Here is a 16,643-nt window from a genome sequence, read left to right as displayed (position 1 = left end):
AAGAGTCATCTCTCAGAAAAGCGGCTCGCAAGCGGCCTACTTTATTGTGGTCCTACTGTGAGGTGCGTGTTAATGCCTCCGGTTTTCTAAAGCTTTACCTCAAATGACTCCCACAATACTCGCCATCGATCCTATTGAGTATTATGCAATGGTTCGGCCTTTTCCCTCCCACATGCTATCACCACGCAAGGGTCATCACACAGACTTCCTACGCACTACTAAGATGTATTTGCAAGACATAGACTAACCACCACGATTACATCTATTCCTACTAAGAACATATGCTAGGTAAACATATGAGAATAAGCATGCATCATAGTAGATCAAAATAAGCACAAGATTAGATTGATGTCACCAGCGTGTGTACATAAGCCTTGATGATCATAAGGCTCAGCTCCATAACTCCACCATGGCTTCGCCGCGCAGGGACGACCATGGCGGCTAGGGTCTAGCCTAAGCCATCTCCTAGATAACCTCGAAGACTTGCAGCGGCCCTCAGCTCCCTCTGGTGTGTGTCCCTCTATTCATCGACTTCTAGTGGATGGATCTACGGGTTCGGTGGATTTTTGGAGTATTTATAGTCTGGAGAGTGTGTGGTAGAAACTGGAAGGCAAGGCGAGCAAGGAAAGCCCCAGGCCAATCCACCTAGCCCTTCCTTGTGGCCTCTCGCACCCTCCTTCGTCCCAAAGTCTTCTTAGGTGTTCTGGAGTCTTATTTTTTACTTGCATGTGGGACTGGCATGTCGATAGCTTTGGGATAAGGTTGATGTTTGATAACTTTCCAAATCTCCACTTGATCCTCTTTGATGCCGAACTCATCTTGTCATATCTTTGCAAACTTAGCCCTTAAGTAATCTTTGTGGAGTGCTTGCCAAAAATGAGCATCAGAGGAGCTCAGAAGGTCCTAGGTTGATCAGCCTGGGCCTCCATAGGCTAATCGGCCTGGGCCCTTTTTGGACCCATTGGCCTTCATCTTTCTCTAGGTCATCGCTTGTTCTGGGCTTTATCCAATTATGCTCCATTTAGTCCAATTTTCAGCAAAAACGCATTATGCTCCAAAATACATTGCATATGCAAAAATGGGGTTATTTCAGGTGCCAAGTGGTGGGTTAGTATAAGAATATGTATGAAAACACCACTTAAATGGCACTAAAAGTGTGTCAATAATGAGCGTCAACAGGGATGCGGGGGAAACAATGGCACAAAGCTGCGATGTATCGGCATTTTGTGCTACAAGATTTTATCAAATATATAACAAAATTATTAGAGCATCAGATACAATATTTGGGAGACATATATGGATATGGATAAATTCATTTAAAATAATGCCTTCTCCTGCAAGATTACACAACTTGACTAGGAGAGTAGATGCAATGATTATTTCAGTGCTTTATTACCTTCCCAATTAAGTTGTGTAATCATGCAATAGGAATAGTATGCAGGCCAATTCATCATCATCTGCACATTTTTGAAATTTATACTAGTAAGTTTTGCCTAAAAATTAGTTCATGCATCATATTAATGTCTAAAAATTAGTTAATGCATCAAATTTATATAAAAAATTGCAAAAAATTATTTGAACTCTAATTTCCCTCTATCCTCATAGGTAAAAATCTCCATTATCCTCATTCTAAAAAGCATAAATTTCTCTAGCTACAAAGCATAAAACATATAATATTGACCACGATAGGAGGGAAGATGAAGTTGCTAACCTTTACTCTAGTTGGATGAGTGAAATTCCCACAAATTGTGGAAAGAATGGGTAGCACCTCCCTAGGTCAACATGGGAGTGAAGTAGAGGCTCAAGCTCTCGGCTAAATGGTGGAGCTCGGGCTTGGGGAGGAAGAAGAAGGGTGATTTATAGGGTGTAAGTTAGTACCGGTTCGTTGTTCAATCCGGTACTAAATGGTGATAGTATCGGTTGAAGCAACCAACCAGTACTAACGTGTATGAACACCATTTAGTACCGGCTCGACCCACCAGCCGGTACTAAATAGCTTCAAGGGGAATCTAGCCATTGGCCACACGATCCTCGTGTTGCCATTTAGTACTAGCTAAACCAAAATCGGTACTAAAGGAGATCCGGTGGCACTGTGCGTGACGATCGATACTAACTCTGCGCGTTAGTACCGAACCAAAAGCCTTATGGTACTAATGGCATGGATGAATGCTTACTTCTCCAGTAGTGTATAAGTATTCCCCCCTCCAAGTTCACTGCTAACCTGAAACTCCAAAGCACATAAGTATGAATCACTTTGTCACCTACTCACCACTAAAAAAGTCTGCTCAACATATAAAATATCTAGAATAAGATAATGGCTACTGACAAACATAATGAAAACAAGAAGTCAGCTCAACATATAAAATATCTAGAATAAGATAATGGTTACTGATGACCATAATGAAAACTCAGAATCAGTTACATTTAACCTTTGCCTATAAAAATTGGATAAACACATCATGATGGCCTGAATAGCTGTAGGTCACTGAGTATATTATAACCCATCTATAAAAACAGATGACCACGATTTTCCAACTTGCGAGTTTTTTCCAGGTTGATGGTGTATACAAAAAAAAAAGAATGGCTAAAAAGGATTCAGTGAGTAAAAAGTAATATCTACAATTTTTTTGTTCAGAAAAAGTTAAAAGCATATAATAGTACCGAAAGATTCAAATTTGCAGGCTATCGCAAAATGACAATACTTACATTCCCACTAGCTTACAAAAATTGATCTAATAGTACGTATGCACCCACTACTTCCAGATCCAGCGATAGCTCCTTGTCAAGTCTTGTAAATATAGATTGTTTTAGAGCAAAGCTGAAAGACGACCGAATTGGAGATGAAATACTTATGTGTTAACATGCTCTCTCCATTGTCCAAAAGATTAGAGCAATTAAAATGTGATCGATAACAACATTTCAATGGTAATAGGTAGGCAGACAAAACTGATCTTGTTCATGGCATTCAGATAACCACATGTCAAAGTATATATAATCTACTTTCTTAATATGTTCAGAGAGCTTCTTGAGATGTGCATTTGGATTAGTCACCTAGTTGACATGTAGCATCAAATACCTATCTCGATTTATTCTTTTGTGAGAAATTTCTTGGACATAAGCACCAATTTTGTCACTTAAGGATTGATGCAGAACATAGTTTTTTTGATGATACAATCATGTCAGACTGTCAATGATAGAAATTAATTTAAATAAATTCCTAATCACATTGCAGCTCCTTTTTTTTTCAAAAGTTACTCTTTTATTAACTAATTGTGTTTAAATTTAAATTAAACTCAAATTTATGAATTTATATTTATGACTTATTTGGTGTTGAAATAATTATGAGTTATTTGGATGTCTAAATAGAACATTCCATAGTGTTCATGTTCAATTATAAAGAGAAGTGGAGCAGAATATATTATTGGGGATTGGGGAATGCAAAAACAACTCCCCCAATAATCTTGAAACTGATATTAGGACATCTCCCAATATCAATTATTGGGATATGATTATTAGAGGATGCTGGAGATCCTATTACACCTTAAAAGACAACAAGATATGTTTTTTTGGAACTCAAATATGCGCAAACAATTCACAGTTAGATCAATGTATCTTGCTTGGCTAGACCATGCTTTCATTCGAAATAGTTGTTACTCATGGAAGTTAAAACTTTTATTTGAAATTAGATGTTCCTTTGGTTCTTACAAAAGGAGTTGTTTTAACTTGGTCAAGAGATGATGCAATGTAGCAAAAATGTTGCTTTTATACTAATAAAGAAACTATTTAAATTTTTCTATGAATGCCATTTGGCTAAGTATCTTTGGAGGATTGTACCCATTATATTATTGTACACTTTACATTTGGCCTAATTCCAACGTGCAATGCATCCCATATGTTTGGTCATGGCTTAATGGAATATTGATAATAAGATATTCAAAATGCCAATTTTAGTTCTTTTGTGTGTGTGTGCGTGCGCGCACGTGTGTGGTGGGGTGGGGGGTATTAAGCGATTTGGCTCAATGAAATAAAGGTTGGTGGGCAATATAATGGATTAGGTTTGGGCACTCCTGCACGAGAGGACAAGCAATGGAGTCTTCTGATGAGAATGTGGAGGCTACTCCCTTGGAGATCTTCACCAAGCATGGATGGAAGTCTACTAATAGGATGCACAACTCCTGAGGATTTTTTTATCTTACTATGGTGATGAATAGGTATATGCACTGTTCTGCAGAGGCATGGAATGTTTGATTTTACGTTACGTAAAAATTGGATATTCATTTTTAAAACAGGTTTCATGGTATTTTTCAAAATCTAATGTACAGCACCTTCATTTTCCTGCCATGGATAAAAATAGTTAATTGTTTCACAAAGTGGGCGTACCCGACAGTTGTAGGTTTCCTCCATCCAATCACAGATAACTGACATTTTTGACATCAATATAGTCTCCAAAGCATAACTTTAACTAGTACCCTTTTGTTATAAAATACTTGTAAAACATGAAAAAGTATAATTTTATAAAACTAAATCTTCTCATATCACTTTTTTAATTTTCCAAAATCAGACATAAAAAAGTAAGCAATTAGAGTTGTAGTTAAACCATCACTTATTTGTGATTGCAGGGAGCATTTGCCATGGTTTCAGGGTGTACAAAAGCTAAACTGATGGGAAACAGGCTCCGTTTTCGCTGTTCAGTCACATATGCACATATCCTTTCTTGTTGAGTTAGGGCAGAAATAATGTCCTTTCGACACCGTTCAGGAAGTTGTAATCCCAGTGGAGTAGTTTTTGAAGATCCGCAGAAACCAAACAGTGATTGATTTCTTTGTTCTTACATACATTTTAAATAGTCAAAACCAATTAGCTTAGCCGCGTGAGGCACCGGGCACCAACCACGTTGTCCATGTTCATGTGCACCAGGAATATATGTGTGTGTGTTGACCACCGGCAGCGGTCAACTGGATGTTGGATCGAGGACATCTGCGTCCATTGTTGAGTTTGTGGTGCTATGGGATTCCATGGAGCCATGCCAATGGCTGCGATGGTCATATCAGGCAGGCCATCTCCATGGGTAGCAAAGCTGCACCATCATCATTCACTACATGCAAGTGCAACTATGCAAGGATGGTGATGGATGCATTGGCAGATTTTGCTCAAAGATTTGTTAAAAAAAAAAACCCTACATTCTAAGCACTAGCATGTTGTTTTCACTACCTCCTCTGTTTTTTTTTTTTACGAAACCTCTCTGGTTAACCAGTACATGCAGACAAAAGTAGAGTGAGACTTCGCAAAATATTCGCCACCTTATGTCCATTTCATTCACGTACAAAAGAAATACATTTATCGCGTAAGCTCGATTATATGTACGTTCATCTAGTGCACCCAGAAACAAACAAAATAAAGTTTCAAACCATACTTGTTGGTTGAGACGACGGCTGTACATACGTCGAATTGATCGTACTATGATGGTATAGTAATGTTGAATACTTGTGTCAAGAACTCGTAAAAAAAACAGAGTCGTGTAATGGGAATACGGTATGTTGGAGGGCACCACCATGGAGAATTGGAGATCTTCATCGACCATCTATGGAAAACTAATAATAGGATATGCAACTCTTGAGATTATTTTCTTATTTTAATGATGAATATATGCACGGTTATGCAGAGGCCTTGAATGTTTGCTTTTCCTTTATCTAAAAAAACTCGGATGTCCATTTTTAAAACAGTTCCATGGTGTTCAAAATCAGTGACGATTGGAACTATTGGAAACTCGCCATGGCTTCAGGGTGTACAAAACTAAACCGATGGGAAACAGGCTCCGTTTCTCTTTTTTAATCACATATTCACCTATCATTCCTTGGAGTGAAATCATGTCGTTTTGACATTGTTTAGTAAGTTCTAATCCTTGTGGAGAAGTTTTGAAAGATGCGCAGCAACCAAACAATGATTGTTTTCCTTGTTCTTATATAAATTTGAAATAGTCAAAACCAAGTTGCGGAAACTCTGTTTGACAAAGAAAGCAGTGGAAACGTTGGATAATGGCTTTTTCCTCTTTCTCTTTCTGTGTACGAATCCCCCGGGGTGCAAATTAACCAATCCATAATCGTCCGATTGCTAACTCATGTACAGCCAGTTGCAAGAGCATTCTTTTAGCGAAGCATTACTTTCGAGATCTACACAAACTAGCAATACTTATATGGTTACTAAGCTCACAAACAAAAAAAAATTTGGCGGGAAGCTCACAAACAACTTGATGGTGCATGGACACTAAGATTTGAACCCTAGTGTGCTTTAATTCGATATAAATAGGAAAAAACATGCATCATATTAAACTTAATCAGGCTGGCTCAGTAGTTACGTTGATGTAAAGTTTAATTTGGAATATCCGATCCTCTAGAGAATTGGAGGTCTTGGTTGAAAAGGTTGACGCCCTGCTGGGCACTGGCGGAGCTTAGTTGAGACCAAAGGAGCCTTAAATCCACGTGTTGGCTTTGGCCCCCTCTGATTTGTTTGTCAAGCTCTGCCTATGCGTCTAGGCCTCTTGAGGCCTCGTTCGTTTCAGCCGGAATGGCTCGGAACGGGGTCTGTTCCGGGTGGTTTGATCTGGCCTGGAATGAAGTCAGGCCTCAATAAAAATTACTATTTGGTTGACCTGATCCGGAACCAAACCTGGGTCGGCTCGGTTTCACCCCTTCACTCCAAGGCCTGGAATCAATCCCCACCTCCAACCCTGCGGAACGAATCCTCAGCCAACGACGGGAGACGACGGGCGGCGGCGCGAGCTAGCGGCGTGTGAGGCGACGAGGCGGCGGCGCGAGGTGGCGGCGTGGCGGCGCGGCACAGCCCGGATGGCGACCCTCTCCGCCACCTTCTCACCGGTAAGGCGCCGCCCTCTCTTCTTTCCCCTCTCCCATCCTCATATTCTTGTTCTTCCGCAGCGAGTCCCTGGAGGGGCTCTGCACGTAGGAGACGGGGCGCGTGCGCGGCGGCGAGGACGGCGCCAGGCTCGTCACCTCCGAGTCGGTCTTGGCGTGCCTCATCTTGCCTGATTTCTGATTCGCATGGTGCTGCAGCTACAGCCTAGAGCTAGAAGAGAGTAGAGCTGCAGTAATGGCCTGGGTAGCTTTGAGTTAATAAACACTCCTTGTATAAAAGATAATGAGTTAGTAATTTAATAAGCAAAGCTTAGCAGTGAAAATATACCACACTCACGCCTTGTTGATTTTCTATCTCCTTAATTACTTAATTAGACAGCATAGCTAGCTCCTATTACTGTTTCTGTTAGCAAAATTTACAAACTACTTTGTATGTCTTGCAAATCAAGAGACCCCAAGCATAGAAAACTCTTTTCATGAAGTTGGATGGTCATTCTAAATTTCAGGACCATTTTTACCCATGAGCCAAATTGTAAATGGTTCTGAAACACGAGTTGATGATGCTATTTGTGTTGATCGAGAGCTGGACGCACTTAAGATGATGCTGCCCCAATCGTACTAGTTTAAGCAAATTCTATTGCCCCAATCATATCACAGACTCACAGATGCTAGATCTATTGCTGCTTATGCTAATTCACAAAAGGATCTCCAAGTTTTCACTGTAGTGGTTTCTTGATGCAAATTGATCTTACTGTCATGTGTGGTCCTACAGCAAAATTCATCACTGTCAGGTTATTTGTTTGCTTAATTAAGATGCTAATGTTACATTAGCATTCAAAGATGCTAATGCTAGTATTTGCTTTAACTATTACATTATATCTGTTCTTGGATAGAAGCTTTTGTTCTTTTTTGTGTGATCATCTTCAACGTTGGCCATGCTCATAAGTTGTGCATAAAACTGGCTGTTGTTAACAGTTACCCAGTACACCAAGTTATGTACCATATATAATCAGAATATTCATGTCACATGGGTTGACTACTATTCTTGATCATTTTATATAACAGAAATTTATTCACATTGTTTGTGGTTACTGTAGTGTTATCTTGTAGCTTCAGAATCTTTTATCTGCTATAGCAGCAATTTATTGCCAACTTCTTAACAGCAACCAGTTTGTTGCTGACTAGTGTCTGATCTATTTAGCATAACTTCCAATTGAATAAGCTGTGATTGCTGCTATATTTGCTTTCATAGTCTGTAAACTGAACCAGCTCATTGGCTGGATGTGTTTGCCAATAATCCAAATTTTTACTTTCAGAATGCAGAGTTCCAGAATAAAGTAATTTCTGAAAGGTTCTGAAACGAACTTCCAACTTTAACACCTGATACTTGCCTGTGTTGACCATGTCCTTGCAGTCAGTTCACCATGTCCAAAGTTTTGTGGCTTTTAGTTGGTTATAAATTTTCTGATACAAGCTTGAAAAACATGCAGGAATTGTATGAAATTGGCTGATCCATCTTGTTCTCCTGCTTTGTTCTCCTATGTTTCTGATCCCAAAAAATTGGCTGAAATTTCCCTGCCTGTTTCATTTGATGTTGATTGTCAACTTCTAGACATGTACGAAGGATGCTGATCCATCTTGTTTTGTTCTGATGTGCAGTCGAAGAAGAATTATCTGCTGCATTGTGGCGTAAGCTTCTCAGGATGATCACCCTAATGTGCTTCGGTGTAGATGCAAGAGATGTTTACCTTCTTGGGTTCTAATTTAATTTTTAGCTCATCAAGACTCTGATCATGTTCACATATGTAATTTAATTCCCTGTATCAATTCCTATCCAACCGAACAATTCCTGTCCAATCCCTGGATCAAACCCAGCCGGATTAAACCCTCGCCTAGATTGAGTGACACGTCTGGATTCACCCAATCCAGGCCTAGATTAGATACATGGCTGGAATTAATCCAGGCCAGCCGAACAAGGCCTGAGTGTTTGGTTCGACGGTTAGAGAGAATTGGAACGAAAGAATTTTGGGGTTCGCTTTCAGCTGCGCGCGTGGTAGTGACAGCAACAGGGACAGGGCCGTCAGGTTCAAGTAGCTTAGCCGCGTGAGGCACCCGGCACCACGTTGTCCTTGTCCACGCGCGCCAGGAATATCTGTGTGTGTTGACCACGGCGGCTGTCAACTGGCCGTTGGATCGAGCACATCTACGCCCATTATTGAGCTTGTGGTGCTCTGAGATTGGGGATTCCATGGAGCCAAGGCAACGGTTTCGATGGTCATATCAGGCAATCTCCATTGGTTGCAAAGCTGCGCCATCATCACTCACACTACATGCAAGTGCAACTATGCAAGGTCGAAGATGATGGATGTATTGGTGGAATTTTGCTCAAAGATTTGTCCAAAAAAACCCTACATTCTAACCAAGCCCTTGCATGTTGTTTTCACATCAGGTCATGCATATATTTTACCATAAAGAAAAATCGTTCGATGACCTTTTTATTCTTTGGTAGTTAATCACATGTACAGTTGAGGCCTAACTATGTTCCAAAAAAATCAACTGTGATCTAGCTAATCAACCTGCTAGAAAATTATCAGAATCCACTTTGGCGCTGATCTCCCTTTAAGATTCAACAGGGTGAGTGGGGTAACTAGCTAGGTAGCTAACTAAGAACTACTTGCTTCAGCTCCTCATCCTGGACCAACTGTGGCCGCCGCTGGCCATCCTGCCGCCGCCATGTGTGTTATAGTGGTATAGCAATGTTGAAGACTTGTGTCAAGAACTCGTCAAAGAAAAAAAAAACAGAGGAGAGAGGCATGCTGTGGGTGTGGCTTATGTCATCGACGCCAACCGATCCATACTGAAAGACAAAGCTATTTCCTACGCCCTTCCACGCACGCTAGCTACTATCTAGCAATAACTCATTCAACACACGCAAAGCTAATTGCATCAGCGCTCAATAATTGACCAGAAAAGAGTTGGACTAACTCAAAGCGCTTATGCCTAAACACAGCTCATCTAGAAGAACAATTTGTTTCCATCGATTGATCACCCGATGGATCGATTCATCCAAGAACAATTCGAAACAACAAACCCATTCATTTGGTTACATCATCATCATCATCATCAGACACTTGACTGGTTCATTGGCATCATCAAGAACAACATCTACCAATAAAGCTCCCAAAAGAAAAGAAAAAGGTTTATACCGTTTGTTGATATGCACTCGTACTCACCATGATCGAAGCAAAGCATGAACAGAGAGAGGGAGAATCGAAGAAGGCAGCCAAAACTAGAGACATGCGCGATCGAAGCGAGTTGTTTCGATCAGGACCATCCGTAGACGAGGTGGAGGTAGCGGTCCTTGATCCACTTGAAGCTCTTGCGGAAGGAGCCCTTCACCTTGCCCTCCACGGCGTAGGCCTTGTACGCCGCCACCCGCCGCTTGCGCTCCATGTCCGGGTCCCCTAGCGCCAGCCACCGCCGCTTCGACGACTTGCTCCGCTTCAGGTCCCCGTCCGCCGCCGCCCCTGCCGCGCCGCCGCCGTACTCGTACTGGTACGAGTACGACGACATCCCCATACCGCCGCCCCCGCCGGCGCTGTACGAGTAGGACCGGAAGTCCGGCCGCGCGCCTCCGCCGTAGTAGGGCTCGATCTGCATGCGCCCGCCCGCGTACGACTTGGACCGGTCCATGGCAGCCAGCTGGTGGCTCTTCTTGGCGACGAGCAAGCTACTGAGAGCGGAGGAGGGAGGGGAGGGAGACGAGCGCGAAGATTAGTAGGGAGGTCAGCGACGGTTGGGACGAAGCAGAGAAGAAACGGAGGGAGGCGGAGGCTTTTTGGTGGTTGGGAATACTCGCTCGCTCGATCGGTGGAAACGGCAGATTAGACTAAGTATCCAAGCGCGCAGTTTTGTCAACCGTCGCGTGCTGAAATAATGCCAATTGCCCCGTGACCGTGAGAATTTCTCTCAATATATTGGTATACAAGAACAGAGTATTGAACCTGAAGGAGGCGCCGGCGGCCGGCCTGAGTGGTTGATGTGGGATTTGATTTAATTTGAGTTGGAGCGAGTTGCTGTGGTGGCAGTGGTATCTTCTGGTAGGTTTACACATGGGATGCCAAGGAATTAGTGCCGATTAGTGCCGACGCGGGTAGGATTATGTGCGAGTGACAGGCATGGTTTGGTTGGTTGGAGGCGCCAGCAGAGTATGTGAGGCCATATGTGCATTGGTTAGCTCATGCTAAAACTGACAGATTAAGCCTGCTCTAATGGCCCTGAAAACCGAAATGGCGAGAGGATGAAGGTAGCTAAATGAGACCTGGGCTGCAAACATATAAGCCACAGTTAGCTGCATTTGCGGAAAAGGAATAAAAGAAAAGAAACAGACTGGGATAAACTGGAGCAGCAAAGTTTTGTGGGCTTTGCACCCAGCTTCCGTTCCGTGCTTGTGCTGGATGCGAACGGGAAGATAAGGAACATCACGAACTAAACTCTTGTCTTGTGACAGGACACCAAATGAATTATTCCAGGCTTTCAGACGTGCGGGAACAAGAGGGGGTGGAAATGACAGCACGGAAGGCGGCATATAATTTTTCTCCGTTCATAAACCACTAACACTTCTGATTCAACGAACTGGAGCTGTACATATAGCAACCCATGGTCGACTGATTTTGCCGACCTGTTGGCTGGACATGAATGGCAACAAGAACAGTGTCGATGCACTTAGATACACAATTTCAGGTAAATGAAGTCCGCATCCAACAGCATGGTTCATCAAATTACAGGGTGACCTAAACACATTGAAGTTAGGGTGCGTTGAGATACTCTAAACATTAAACTCAGGGCTCTCTCCCAGTTTATCATCTACATGTAAAAGATGCCGGCAGCCCTGTTTCGTAAAGATTCAAGGAAAAAGGAAAAAGGAAAAATAAACTGAACAAAGGATTAAACCTCATGTCAATTCTTGCCACCAACACACATTTAAGACTTGACAACCAAGCGATGCGAGATATTTGAATTGTCAGTATCAGCTATAGTTCAGTTCACTAGCCACTCGTTGGTAGTACACAGAATTAGTTAACAGAGTGCAAATGTCAAACTCTTGATTAGCAGCACTTACGGTTATTGTCAACGACTCAAGGGCTGGTAACATCTTGCAGGGTAAATAACAATCAACCTCGAGACAGGAGTGAAAAAATGTAGTGATGAACCAATCACACACCTTTCTTACTATTTTAAGTAATACCTAGTGGGTAGCTGGGAGCATCTTCAGTTCCACTACCAGATTCTGGAAGAGAAAAATGGTTAGCCAACGGGGAAGCACCGAATGACGGTTCTGATACAGGAAAACTTGCAAGAGAAAAGGGTGAATACATTGAACAGCTGCTAAATTTTCTTCTTTGTAGACCCCAAGAGGTGAACCATGCACAGATAGGAGCATCTCGCCATTCTTGGGTAACCTCACGGTTTTGGGTGTCATGCCAAAGGACAACTGGTTACTCACAGCCTGTTAAAGGATTATGTTTAAACGCAGAAGGTGAAATTTCAAGGCAATCCAGAAGCAACCCATCCACTTGGAGCAAACACGATATATAGTATGGAATTACAATGTAAAACAATGTTTTACCAGACGTGTAAACTGCAAAGAGGAAAAATGCATACCCCAGGCGTCTGAAAAGCATCCGCTGCTCCTGCCATTTGGCCTTCAGGTAGCTCACTCCAAGCCTTAAAGCAACATACACTCATAAGACTTGTGAAGGGTAAACCAGAAACATCTGGTATCAGTACATGTAGAATACTTACAAAATCACTGAAACTGCCAGTGCGCCTATAGAAGTCCTTCCCAACTGCATATTTAGCAACACGATGATTTAAGCATGATGCTACTGGTTAGTTCCCATCAAGTAAATAAACTATGAGTAGGTAGATGACATGGTCAAACCTGAATCCCCTAGGAACTGAAGGACACCAGCAGTTGGCAATGATGCAATTGAAGCTTGCAGAATATTATCATCTACGAAGTCTCCAATTATGCATCTATCACCATCATTCCATTTCAGCTCAAGCACATCATATTTTTCATTAGGGACAACTGATAAATTGGGAAAGTTCTCCTGAAAATACTCCAACACATTTGCCTCCAGCTGCTCCTTGGATAAATAAGACTGCACCAATTGCAACCAAGAACGTATGTCCCCGGCCTCTGCATCTTTGATCGCTTTGATGGCAGTAATCCGGCATTCACCTGTTTATTGGAACTCTGGATTAGGAGTTTGAAAGTTTGAATCATAATCATTGCATGAGAATCTCAAATGCAATGAACAGTTAGTTTGTGCCACGCATTGCTGATGGACAAAGAAAACAATTGGCTTCAACATTAGCACCTCACAGGATTTAAGGAATCATAATTTAAAGCCACTCTTCTAAGTCTGCTAAAACAGAACTACTTTAAACTTTTAAACCCAACATCAGGTTTTTCTGGTGCGATCCTTATGGTTATTTCACTTAATTTTTGTAAGGTTCAGATGATTCCTCAGTCTAAGAACTCGAATATAGCTTGCCCAGTTAGTTGTGGAAGTGGATTTTTGCTGCCAATAAGAGGTTCTGAGAAAGACGGCCAAGTGAGCCACCCATTCCGGTTAGTCAACCAGTACAGATAGCACGATATACTTGAGAGCAACAAAATCCTTCGCATCCTAATCTTGCCCTGCTTGCGACGTGCATCAATGAAGTCTGAAGAAGTGAAATTTCGCATTCCTGTAGCATAGATTGGGAAGGAGGGAGTGGGGAGGGGTGCAGGGTGCCGTACTTTCTTGGCGGCTGTTCCATGCCAGTCGCTCCTCCAACGGCGCGTCGGCGCCTGGAGGCTCCTCCGGCTGCGGTTTGGTGGGGGGCGCTCGCCGCCGCCGCCTCGGCGGCATCGAGTTGGATCTCGCGGAGGCGGAGGCATGCGGGGTTCGGGGCCAGAATTTCGGAGGAGAGAAACCGGCGCAAAAGATACAAAAGATCGAATCGCACAGCCGGCAACGGCCCATTGGTTTTTTTGCCCAAGCCAGCAGCGGGAAGCCTAAAGCACAACGGTACCAAGAATAGAATCGAGTATAATAGATTGAGCTGCTCCCCCAAAATTTCTCAGTCTCCTGCCCACTCCCCCCTATTTAATGCCACTGCCGCTCCATTCCCCCCTCACACCCAACAATCCTTAATTCCTTAGAGCAGTACAATGACTTAGGGGGCAAGATAACGCTGTTCACGGATTGGACCGAAACCAACTGACCCGCAAGCCCAACCTAGACCAAACCAATCAACTAGTATTGAGCGGGCTAGCTGGTTTCCGGGTTGAATCCATTCATGTAAGGAGAGGGTGCGGTTCAATAGGTTTAGAACCAACCAGAACCATCTCAACCGGGTGGCAGAGGTCAACATGTCGCATCCTCCCCATCTGCCGCCGCCGCCAACGCCGGCTGAGGAGATCGCAACTTCTCCCGACAGGGGCGGTGAAATTGGAGACGAAGACATCCTTGGGGTGCAATTTCCTCACCGCAACTGTGAAGGAAGATAGAGGATGAGGATGAGGAGATCCCAGCCTCTCCGTGCAGCAGCCAAAGAAGATGAGGAGGCCGTGACCCAAGTTCCTCGCTGCAGCAGCGAAGGAAGTCAAAGACCCATTCCTCGCAGTGGCATCTTCACGGTGGCGACCCAAGGACAGGTAGACTGCTGCTGGTTTGATCTGTTGATGCATAGGTTCAAGTCTGAATAAATTAGCCGTGCCTTTGTGTTGTTGGGCCATGAGAAGAGAGACTTTCTGTTGATGGTGCTCGCTAGTAACAAGGTGATACAGTATAGTTGTTGGTGCTGTTGCCATCTCTGGCATCATTTTGGAATGTGTTTTTTTAAAGATCAAGCTGGCTCATTCATTTAACTAAAACAATACTATTCATTTAACTTAAGATCCACTACATTGTTATTTTATACTATGTCTATATGATATTTATCATTTCAACTTTCTGCTGAAGTAGCAGTACTGTTATTTTTAAGTTTTAAGTAGTTGCATCAGTAATATCTAAACTAAAACCTTTCTTGCAGAATAGTGATGAGATAAATGTGGAAAATGAACTCGATTCAACTGCATCAACGCCACCATCTCCGGTGGTTGCAAGGTCAAGGACTGAATATCAAGGCAGAAAAACAAGCTTGGTAGTGATAAACAGAGGGGTGAACCTTCATACACTGGAAAGCAGCGGGCAAACAAAGGAGGTATTATTCTATTTTCTAACTTATGTATTATTGTTAGCTAACACTGATCATTTATTCTTAGCATATGGTCAAGACTACAATGATAGTTTATTAATATTTATTGCTGCAGCAGGTATATAGGCAACCTAGTAGCACATCTACCAAGTCATCTCTCCAGTGAAAATTACAAAGCATGTGCAGATAAAGAGAAGGCATGGTTCCAGAGCAAGTTCTGATGTTTGGGATCATTTTACTCCACATGAAACAGAAGAGAGTCCAATCGCAGTATGCAATTATTGTCACCAAGTTTATACATGTGACCGATCTTTCCATGGTACAAGCACACTTCGAAGACATGTGATGAATCTATGCACATCCTCTCCATTCTAGGACCCAGAAAAGCGAAGAAAGACAGCTGAACAGCAAGACCATTTCAGTATAGAAGATTGTCGTAGAGCACTTAGAAAGGTGGTTATACTTGATGAGATGCCTTTTAATGTCGTAGAAGGTGAAGGATTTAAGGAATACTCGAAGACACTTGAACCAAGATTTGTGCTACCTTCAAGAATTACTGTGGCAAGGGATTGCATGAAAGTTTACTTGGAAGAGAAAACAAGGTTGAAGAAAAGTTTGAATGGACATCGGATTTGTCTCACAACATATACTTGGACGTCAAACCAAAATCTTAACTACATGAGTTTGACTGGTCATTGGGTGGATGATAACTAGAAACTTCAGAAAAGGGTTCTGAACTTTTGTGTGGTACCTGATCACAAGGGGGAAACACTTGGAGAAAAGATTGAAGAATGCCTTTTAGAGTGGGACATTGGCAACATATTAACTATTACCATCGACAATGCTTCTTCAAACAATTCTGCAATTTCTTATATGAAGACAGTCAGCAAGGATTGGCAGGGGGTCATTTTAGAGAATGAGTTCCTACATATCAGATGTTGTGCCCATATTGTTAATCTGATAGTTAAGAGTGGACTAAAATTCATTAGTAGCTCTGTGACAAAAATAAGAAATGCTAATCTATATGTGAGATCCTCTCCTGGAAGATTAGTTCAGTTCAAGAAGTGTGTGAAAAAAGAGAAAATTCCTGAGTGGAGCCTCCTCTCGTTAGATGTAGAAACTAGATGGAATGCCACTTACCTCATGTTGGAGTCCGCTGTAAAATTCGAGAAGGCATTCTTTAGATTAGCTAAAGACAACAAAAGCTATTATGATCATTTTGGTGCAGATGGTATTCCAAATGAAGTGGACTGGACATATGAAAGGGAGTTCCTTATGGTTATGAAGCCATTTTGCGATGTGACGGTAAGACTCTCTGGTTCGCAATATGTGACATCGAGTATCTTTTTCCATGATTTTATCTCCATACATGACAAGCTAGACAAACTATCTAAAAAAAATGACCATGCTTAGAGTATGATGGTTGTACAGATGAAAAAGAAATTTGATAAGTATTGGGGAAATTGTGCCATCATGAATCCATTGTTATTTATGGCTGTTGCTTTGGACCCAAGGTTC

General features: G+C 42.3%; 2 protein-coding genes and 1 long non-coding RNA gene across 4 annotated transcripts; 1 reads left to right on the top strand and 2 right to left on the bottom strand.

Moving 5' to 3' along the window:
* Window positions 1-6,559: 6,559 nt before the first annotated feature.
* Window positions 6,560-8,761, top strand: LOC111257453. Its single transcript, XR_002677986.1, has 2 exons — window positions 6,560-6,875; window positions 8,532-8,761. It is a non-coding gene; the product is annotated as an uncharacterized LOC111257453 (long non-coding RNA).
* Window positions 8,762-9,888: 1,127 nt separating this feature from the next.
* Window positions 9,889-10,849, bottom strand: LOC101766251. The gene has a single exon (XM_004968942.3). It carries the CDS (start codon window positions 10,563-10,565, stop codon window positions 10,197-10,199), a length of 369 nt encoding a protein of 122 aa, XP_004968999.1. The 5' UTR covers window positions 10,566-10,849; the 3' UTR covers window positions 9,889-10,196.
* Window positions 10,850-11,862: 1,013 nt separating this feature from the next.
* LOC101765834 lies at window positions 11,863-13,964 on the bottom strand. Of its 2 annotated transcripts, XM_012846220.2 has the most exons (6): window positions 13,684-13,962; window positions 12,817-13,119; window positions 12,678-12,721; window positions 12,537-12,599; window positions 12,249-12,381; window positions 11,863-12,162 (listed from the first exon to the last, which is right to left on the bottom strand). In XM_012846220.2, coding segments are annotated over exons 1-6 (771 nt in total). In that variant the 5' UTR covers window positions 13,910-13,962; the 3' UTR covers window positions 11,863-12,160. The 2 variants fall into 2 exon arrangements, with proteins under 2 accessions (XP_012701674.2, XP_022682968.1); XM_022827233.1 differs by lacking the exon at window positions 11,863-12,162 and having other exon boundaries at window positions 12,289-12,381; window positions 12,502-12,599; window positions 13,684-13,964.
* Window positions 13,965-16,643: the final 2,679 nt, after the last annotated feature.

Source organism: Setaria italica, chromosome V, assembly GCF_000263155.2.
Source record: "Setaria italica strain Yugu1 chromosome V, Setaria_italica_v2.0, whole genome shotgun sequence".
NCBI classification, from domain to species: domain Eukaryota; kingdom Viridiplantae; phylum Streptophyta; class Magnoliopsida; order Poales; family Poaceae; genus Setaria; species Setaria italica.
Note: the sequence above shows the minus strand (reverse complement) of the source record. Positions and strands in the feature narration are given on the sequence as shown.

Coding starts and splice junctions, on each gene's coding strand:
- LOC101766251 (XM_004968942.3), bottom strand. CDS start 10,565: ATGGACCGGTCCAAGTCGTACGCGGGCGGGCGCATGCAGATCGAGCCC.
- LOC101765834 (XM_012846220.2), bottom strand. CDS start 13,909: ATGGGCCGTTGCCGGCTGTGCGATTCGATCTTTTGTATCTTTTGCGCC. Junction 12,722..12,816: donor TCAGTTCCTAGGGGATTCAG/GTTTGACCATGT, acceptor CTAAATATGCAG/TTGGGAAGGACTTCTATAGG. Junction 12,600..12,677: donor CTGGCAGTTTCAGTGATTTT/GTAAGTATTCTA, acceptor TGTTGCTTTAAG/GCTTGGAGTGAGCTACCTGA.